Genomic DNA, 8,980 nt, shown 5'->3' with positions numbered 1-8,980 from the left:
GTAAAAATAAAAAAACAAAAATAGGTGTACAAAATATATAGACCATAGGTCAGGTAAGACGCGCGAAATTAATTATTCAACAATGTGTTTAGGCCCTAAAGCAATAGAAATGTAAACAAAGATAAGATTTTAAAGTTATTAATAAAAGTTTTATGTTTTATGAATTAATATTTACAGCATTGTTTTTCGAAAGGGTTGGTTTTTATTTTCTCGTTTCCATAAAGGCACTGTAAACTTTTAGTAATTGTCAAAGACCAGTCTTCTCACTTGGTATATCTCAACATATGCATAAAATAACAAACCTGTGAAAATTTTAGCTCAATTTGGTCGTCGAAGTTGCGAGATAATAATGAAAGGAAAACACCCTTGTCACCTGAAGTTGTGTGCTTTCAGATGCTTGATTTCGAGACCTCAAATTCTACCTGAGGTCTCGAAATCAAATTCGTGGAAAATAACTTCAGTCTTTCTTTAAAACTCACATCACTTCAGAGGGAGCCGTTTCTCACAATGTTTTATGCTATCAACCTCTCCCCATTACTCGTTACCAAGTAAGGTTTTATGCTAATATTTATTTTGAGTAATTATCAATAGTGTCTACTGCCTTTAAACAAGGTAAAGATAAACCCAAGAAACCAATATGGTGTTGTTTTGTAAGTAAGAAAAAGTTGTTATTGTCGGGTTTGCGGCAAAACCATGAAAGCGTGTGTTTATTCTAGTGATGCACATTGATAAAACAAAATTAAAATCAAAGTTCAAAATTAATTCCACCATAATTAAGTGTGACTGATTTTGATAAATTAAAGTTTATTTTAGTATGACTTTCTTTAAACCTATCAATAAACACAAATATGTCTCTACTTATTTCTTTGTCCTCCTATTTTACTCCGGTTTATAAATGCTGGCATTTTGCTAAATAAAACAGTCGTCGTGCATTTTGCTCCATGGAATAGTCGTCGCGCACATGCTGCCGCGTCGATTTAATTTTTAACAACATGGCGGAGCAAGAAATGGAGACTGACATGTTCGGCAATGCATCTCTATTTGATGAATTTTTCGAAGAACCGGTGTCGAAACAAGAAGTTGAACAAAGCGAAGGGCAGGAGGATGAAACATCCTGTCAGATGAAAGAGAAAATTGAGGAACTTCAACGAGAAAATATCCTTTTGTTCTGGTGTGTAGAGCGGAGCATTGAGAGAATTGTCGGCCCAGTAACCGGACAGGGACTCTTCTGTCTGTTGTTTGTTTAAAAAAGAATCCATAACTATTAATATACATCCACATGTTAATTATTATTCACATTTAATCACCATATGTATCTGATAATTGGTGTTATTTTCAGGTCCTTCCTTCAATATTATTATTAATTACACACCAAAATTCAAAAAGGACATGGTCCAAGTTATTGTTTAAAATATAAAATATAAAAAAATGAATAGGGGGAATTCCCCATGGCATCATGCCTACATTGAGCAATATTTGGAAAATTGTCCGTATGGCACCACCACATTTTCATTCCATATGAAATAATGTTGTATCTAATTTACCTCACATGAGATATCCCTTTTTGTAAAAATGAGTGAAAAAATGGTGTCGCCATAAGGAAAGTTATCCCAATATTGGCACAACACACAGGCAGATGGTGCGAGGGTGTATACCTAGAAATATGAGGTTCATTCGCTATTGTCTCCACTAATTTAATAGGGTCATGTACAAAATCCTATTTAGAAACTTTTGGTTCTATGTGTTCATTATACTTATAGTACTCTCACTCATTGAATCGTTGACAATAATTGAGCTCGGTGTGGTTAAAAAAAAACACTCTTCAAATATCAGATTCGTGGAGACGATTAGCGGAATGAACTTGAATAGTCAACTCCTAGAATTATGATGGTCAGTCTGTTATCAAAGCGGAACCAACCTCATAAAGTTCTAGGAGTAGAGCAAAGGCATATTATTGAGGCTAAAACTGCAGGGATAAGCAATTTTAAACTTTCAGTATCTGAATTCCAGACATTATGGTCTGCGCCATGGTGACAGTCTGATCAGTGAACAAAGACCTCCTCTCTTTTCTTCTGGTACAAAGAAGTTAAGTTCATTGAACTACTTCTGGAGAATACAAAGTAACGATGACAATGTAGGTGTGGAACCAGACTAACATTTGTCATCGTAAAATTGTTCAGTCCCTAACACATGTTCACTGCCATTTCGGCTTTGTATTGTTAAAAAACGAAGCTGTTGCTGGCAAAATATCCACTGCCTAGTTTATCTGTATATTTTCAAATTAACTACTTATTTCAAAGTTTTGGATCTGATGAAATGTTTGTTCTTGACTGAAGATATTTACATGAAGAGCTAAGACGACAAGTTCGCATGCTCATCCAACCAGGGTAAGTGCATCTTAAACCCAAGTCACCGTAGTCAAGTGGTTAGAATGCAGGACTTGCAATCACAAGGTTGTGGGTTCAAATCCTACCAAACTTACCGTGGTCAAGTGGTTAGAATGCAGGACTTGCAACCACAAGGATGTGGGTTCAAATCCTACCAAGCTAACTGTGGTCAAGTGGTTAGAATGCAGGACTTGCAATCACAAGGATGTGGGTTCAAATCCTACCAAGCTAACTGTGGTCAAGTGGTTAGAATGCAGGACTTGCAATCACAAGGTTGTGGGTTCAAATCCTACCAAGCTAACCGTGGTCTAGTGGTTAGAATGCAGGACTTGCAATCACAAGGTTGTGGGTTCAAATCCTACCAAGCTAACCGTGGTCTGGTGGTTAGAATGCAGGACTTGCAATCACAAGGTTGTGGGTTCAAATCCTACCAAGCTAACCGTGGTCTGGTGGTTAGAATGCAGGACTTGCAATCACAAGGTTGTGGGTTCAAATCCTACCAAGCTAACCGTGGTCTGGTGGTTAGAATGCAGGACTTGCAATCACAAGGTTGTGGGTTCAAATCCTACCAAGCTAACCGTGGTCTGGTGGTTAGAATGCAGGACTTGCAATCACAAGGTTGTGGGTTCAAATCCTACCAAGCTAACCGTGGTCTAGTGGTTAGAATGCAGGACTTGCAATCACAAGGTTGTGGGTTCAAATCCTACCAAGCTAACCGTGGTCTGGTGGTTAGAATGCAGGACTTGCAATCACAAGGTTGTGGGTTCAAATCCTACCAAGCTAACCGTGGTCTGGTGGTTAGAATGCAGGACTTGCAATCACAAGGTTGTGGGTTCAAATCCTACCAAGCTAACCGTGGTCTGGTGGTTAGAATGCAGGACTTGCAATCACAAGGTTGTGGGTTCAAATCCTACCAAGCTAACCGTGGTCTGGTGGTTAGAATGCAGGACTTGCAATCACAAGGTTGTGGGTTCAAATCCTACCAAGCTAACCGTGGTCTAGTGGTTAGAATGCAGGACTTGCAATCACAAGGTTGTGGGTTCAAATCCTACCAAGCTAACCGTGGTCTGGTGGTTAGAATGCAGGACTTGCAATCACAAGGTTGTGGGTTCAAATCCTACCAAGCTAACCGTGGTCTGGTGGTTAGAATGCAGGACTTGCAATCACAAGGTTGTGGGTTCAAATCCTACCAAGCTAACCGTGGTCTAGTGGTTAGAATGCAGGACTTGCAATCACAAGGTTGTGGGTTCAAATCCTACCAAGCTAACCGTGGTCTAGTGGTTAGAATGCAGGACTTGCAATCACAAGGTTGTGGGTTCAAATCCTACCAAGCTAACCGTGGTCTGGTGGTTAGAATGCAGGACTTGCAATCACAAGGTTGTGGGTTCAAATCCTACCAAGCTAACCGTGGTCTGGTGGTTAGAATGCAGGACTTGCAATCACAAGGTTGTGGGTTCAAATCCCACCGAGCTCACTGCTGATTTCACAATAATTAGAATAAGTATTATCGTCTAGTTACTGAATCACAATTGTTTGATTCAACCCCAGTTTTTCTTTCTTGTTTTCAACTTTTGTATAATTTTTTTTTTTTTTTTCCCCTTTTTTTAAAATTTTTATATATTTTTATCCTCTTGTTACTGTGTATGTATTTTTGCCAAGCTCTTGTTGTATTTTATTAAATTAAATTTTAATCATTATTAATTTCAAATTTAATGAAATGAATGTTGTTTTTTGTATTACAGGTGTCTTGAGAGTTGTACAACTGAGAGTGCTGGTCCAGTAGCACAGGTTCTTTACTTCGATCATGATGCTGTCTGGTGAGTTTAATCATTTGCCTGCATAGCCGCTGATTTCACCTTTGAGAACTCTTTCCAATTTAGGATTAATCTAAGGAGTTATGACGAGTTCAGTTTCGTATCCATAGACGTTAGGATGCATTGAGTTACTCGTCCTAACTCGAGATGGGATTAATCCTAGCGTTTCGTGAAATCGGCTGCTGGGAACTTGTTTTCCCCCTTTAAATGGAGGGAGGGGGAGGAGTTTGTGAAAACTTAAAATTGTGTGTGGGCTAGTAAAAAAAACTGCATTTGATCGAAATTTTTTGATGACTTGTCTGGCCAGCAATTTGCAAAAAAAAGTTAAGGGTAACCCCATGGTTTAAAGCCCTTATACACTTTCGGTACAGAAAAAAAAAAAAGTTCACAGATTTACAAATAATTTACAGGGTTTACAGAATGTAATGGTGAAAGACTTCTCTTGAAATATTATTCCATGAAATGCCTTACTTATACCTAAAAAATATCAATTCTCGATAGCGAGAATTACGGATTTATTTTAAACACATGTCATGACACGACGAAACGTGCGGAAACAGAAGTGGGTTTTCCCGTTATTTTCTCCCGACTCCGATGACCGATTGAGCCTAAATTTTCACAGGTTTGTTGTTTTATATATAAGTTGTAATACACGAAGTGTTGGCCTTGGACAATACTGTTTACCGAAAGTGTATAATGGCTTTAACAGAAACCATGTTTCCAATTGATGGTATTTTGTTCAAAACACCTGGCTGTCAGACAAACATTCCACTACTTTAGCGATCACACCACCATTTACACGCAAGACTAAACATAAAACTTGGACACGTACGTGCGCATATATTAGTGACATGTATGTTTGTCTGAGATCCGGATACTGACCTTTTTTTAGCATTGGTGTAGAGTGCTATTGGCAGCTCCGGCTATGACTTGCTAAGAATATTGCTTAGGACATCCTATACTTCAACGCATGAGGATGCGGTGTGTAGCCTCAGCCGTCCATTTTGGACACGACCCAAAATTTTCTCAAAGGCACTGGACACCTTTAGTAATTGTCAAAGACCAGTCTTCTCACTTGGTGTATCTCAACTTATGCATACCAAAAAAAAATGTGAAAATTTAGGCTCGATTGGTCTTTGCAAGAGAATAATGGAAGAAAAAAACACCCTTGTTGCACAAAGTGTGTGCTTTCAGATGCTTGAATTTTTCAAACATTTTAGTGATAAATTACTTCTTTCTCAAAGACTACGTTACTTCAGAGGGAGCCATTTCTCACAATGTTTTATACTATCAACAGCTCTCCATGCTTGTTACCAAGAAAGGTTCTATGCTAACAATTATTTTGAGTAATTATCAATAGTGTTCAATGCCTTCAAACCATGCTGTGAATTTATGATTTTTCTTTGATAGTATACATCGACAAAAAGTTGAAGATTTCTTTGAGGAGCTGTCATCTTTGAAAGATGAAGATTTGGAGATCTCGGAGCAAGCAAGGCCCAAACCTCAGGTATGTGGACTGGACACTTATATTAAGTATTTATCTTTTCCCAGTTTCAATCTGAGCTGTGGTTTCAACTCTGTTGATCTTGCAGAAGATGCTGACAGCTGCGTGTGTTTGAGGCATTGCAGGTTGAGATTTCAATGTATATATTTGGTTTGCGGTATTACCATATGTATATTGTACTTGCTGGGTAGATAAATGTTCTTTTGAAAACTTAGGGAGACTTCTCAGTTCTGAAAAGAACTTTCCTGTTTATTAACTTTCGCTTTGTGGATCTAGGGGACTTCAGTGTTATTCTTAAAAACAAGTTTTCAGAGGACATTAACCCGACTACTGTGGGTAACATTTGCCAGCGAGATAAACAGCCCTTTTGAAAACATTCAGCTACAGTACACGGCAGCTACGCAGGTTGTGTTTGATGGCACAACTGTGCCCTGGTCTAACACTGTACATGTGTTTAACGTAATGCATACTAGGATAGTTTGTCTACCATTCAGACGTGTCGTGGCTGAGCGGTCTAGTTCTGGCTCTGGTGATGTCAGCAGCAGAGTGTGGGTTTGATTCCTGGGGCGGATTGCACCAAGCGGTCTTAAACCAGTCTATGCGCTATAGCCGGCTAACTTGAGACGCGCTTAGACAGTCTTTAATTATAGACCGATTGCAATAGCACGGTCTATAATTATAGCCAGTCTTAAATCTTAAGCCTGCTCTAAACTGGCTATAATCAGTCTGTGTTTTGGTTTTTAAAGATGGCGCTGCATTTGTTAGTTGTAGATGATTTGATACAAAGAGCTCTAGGATGAGATTGTATTTTAGAAATATATTACACCCATGGGAGGCATTATGATGATGATCAAGGTGACTGTATCGTAAATGTATGTTCCCAAAAGTAAAAATGATACAACTCACAGATTTGATATCATAGGGAGTCAACGGAGTCTATGGCTACAAGTCGTCTTTAAAACTAAAATGAAAAAAACATTGAGAAAGGCAAAGCAATAAGAACAATGCCGTACCGCCAGTGCCTACAGAGTGCTAAGTATTATGGGACATTTGTTCTTTTCATCGACTTATCTAAGACCGACTTATTGCAACAGGCTTAATGACTGACTAAGCTAAGACCGTCTAAGGCAGATAGCCTGCTATAACTGACTGGTCTTAGACTGCTGACTAAGACCGTTTTATTGCAATCCGCCCCAGGTCATGATACTTCTTGGAGATTGACACTACTGTAGCTGTATTAACTGGCTTTGGTGTAATGAGGTCTGTTCAGTGAGAAATCGGTCAAAATCCCATTGAATATTTTTATGGACTTTTGTGGACAGAAGAGAGCATATCCAAGGCAGTTATGCTTTTCAGGAAGGTTCACGGTTGAAATTGTTAGTTCAGTTAAGTTGTGGGATTCAGAACAGTTTCCTGACGTGCCAAACAGAGAAGAGGAAGTTTTCAAATGAGATATTAGAAAAGTTGGCCTCTGCATCTTTTTGATGGTTGTTTGTCTGATATATGTTCTCATATTAAAGCACTGTTATTTGGAAGTTCTGTTTGAAAGAAAATCCATATGCAATTTGGATACATTGATGAACATTGCTTATTGCTTTTAATGCATTTGTTACAATACTTGTACACAACTTTTACAACGAATACTAAGTATGAACAATAGGTGAACATCTGTAAAGTTCTTTCGATCCAAATGCAGCATATTTGCTATACTTTTTGCGGATACGCTGTGGCATACAAACTGTTTTTCAAGTTGACGAAGTACTCTGTTGGTTAATTCTGGGTCCTTATACAGTGACATACGTAAGAAAGCTTTTTAGCTTGGGCAGATTTGACAAAAATAAAAATCAGAAAATTTGTCTGACTCTGACTAAGACTGCTGTTGAGTCATATCATATGAGTCAAAACTCTGTAGTTTTTAAAAGATGATAATAGTTTTAACAAATGTTATGGGGCCCATTGTTTTGCATTTTTACAAATGGCCAAACAATAGCATCAGGCCCAGGCCATAGATTCGTTTTTCTCTGTCTTTGTCTACAATACATTTAGCAAACTAAAAAAAAATGGGAAATATGCAGCATCAAACTAAAAAAAATTGGGAAATATGCAGCATCAATCTAAATTTAATATTGAACTCTTAAGGCACATGATTGGTAGTGTTCGGCACAACTGGTATTTAAGAATATTGACTAGAACTAAGTTACACGAATTGTGTACATAAAAACATGACTCAAGTAAGGAGCCCATTAGGGCACAATTTCATAAAGCATAATCACAAAAGTATTGCTTAACAGAAACAGGATACCAGCCAAAATTCCATTAAGTTTACATTGTCGTGACTGGTTCCCCACTCAATTTTTTGCTAAGCGAAAATATTTTGTCAAGCAGTATTTTCTGAAATTGGACCCAGAATAGTCAATGTTAAAGGAACATTACGGAATTGGTAAAAACAAAAATCGTGAAGATCGCAGGTTTACATAAAACTTACACGGTCTAATGATGACGATAGTTGAAAACATCCCTTGAAATATTTTTGATGAGAAATAAATTTAAATCTAACTTCGCGTTTGGAGTTTATCGCTCAATGAGCGTTTTAGTCATTTCTATTTTGGCATCGATGCAATGCAAAATTTGTAACAGTTTTTCACTATTCTCTCGAGACCCAGATGGCCGATCGATCTCAAACTTCTACAGGTTTGTCAGCTTATGTATCTGGTGGATTACATAAAGTGCTTACACTGCCAGCAAATGTTGTTAGCAAAAACCAATTCTGTCATGTTCCTTTTTATTTTCTTACCCAACTAGCACTACCCACCCCAAATTTGACTTTAAAATATAGAATGACGAGGTTAAATCAATAATACATTGACGAACAAAGTTATTCATCAAATTAACCAGATATAGTAGATCAAAGGTCTCCAACATCAGTAGATTTCAAAGGTTTTTCCTGGCTCAAACAAACAACTTTTATTTTGTTTCAATCAGGAATTTAATTGATGGTCTTGGCCAGCTGGATACCGGTACTTAAAAAAAAAAAATAATAATAATGATTTTTTTTGAATAAAAACTGAATTCATATTTTCAGTTATGTTTTATGGCCCACCCAACCACAACTTAAAAATTTGTCTTAATGTTTTTTTTTTACATTGACTCTTCTGAATTCATGGTCCCTAACTAGTTCACTACTGCTTCTATAAACATATCTGTACATTATCTATCCAACACGTAATTAATTTAAAAGCATCATACATTATGTACTATACAACAACAACAACAAA

General features: G+C 37.5%; 1 protein-coding gene across 1 annotated transcript; it reads left to right on the top strand.

Annotated features, from left to right (window-relative positions):
• The first annotated feature begins 964 nt into the window (after window positions 1-964).
• On the top strand, window positions 965-5,820 carry LOC117290105 (zinc finger CCHC domain-containing protein 8-like). Its single transcript, XM_033771359.1, has 5 exons — window positions 965-1,155; window positions 2,345-2,387; window positions 4,130-4,204; window positions 5,612-5,708; window positions 5,794-5,820. The coding sequence occupies exons 1-5, from the start codon at window positions 993-995 to the stop codon at window positions 5,818-5,820; spliced, it is 405 nt and encodes a 134-aa protein (XP_033627250.1). The 5' UTR covers window positions 965-992.
• Window positions 5,821-8,980: the final 3,160 nt, after the last annotated feature.

The sequence above is a fragment of the Asterias rubens genome, chromosome 5 (genome assembly GCF_902459465.1).
Source record: "Asterias rubens chromosome 5, eAstRub1.3, whole genome shotgun sequence".
NCBI lineage: Eukaryota > Metazoa > Echinodermata > Asteroidea > Forcipulatida > Asteriidae > Asterias > Asterias rubens.
This window is presented reverse-complemented; position numbering and strand designations above follow the sequence as displayed.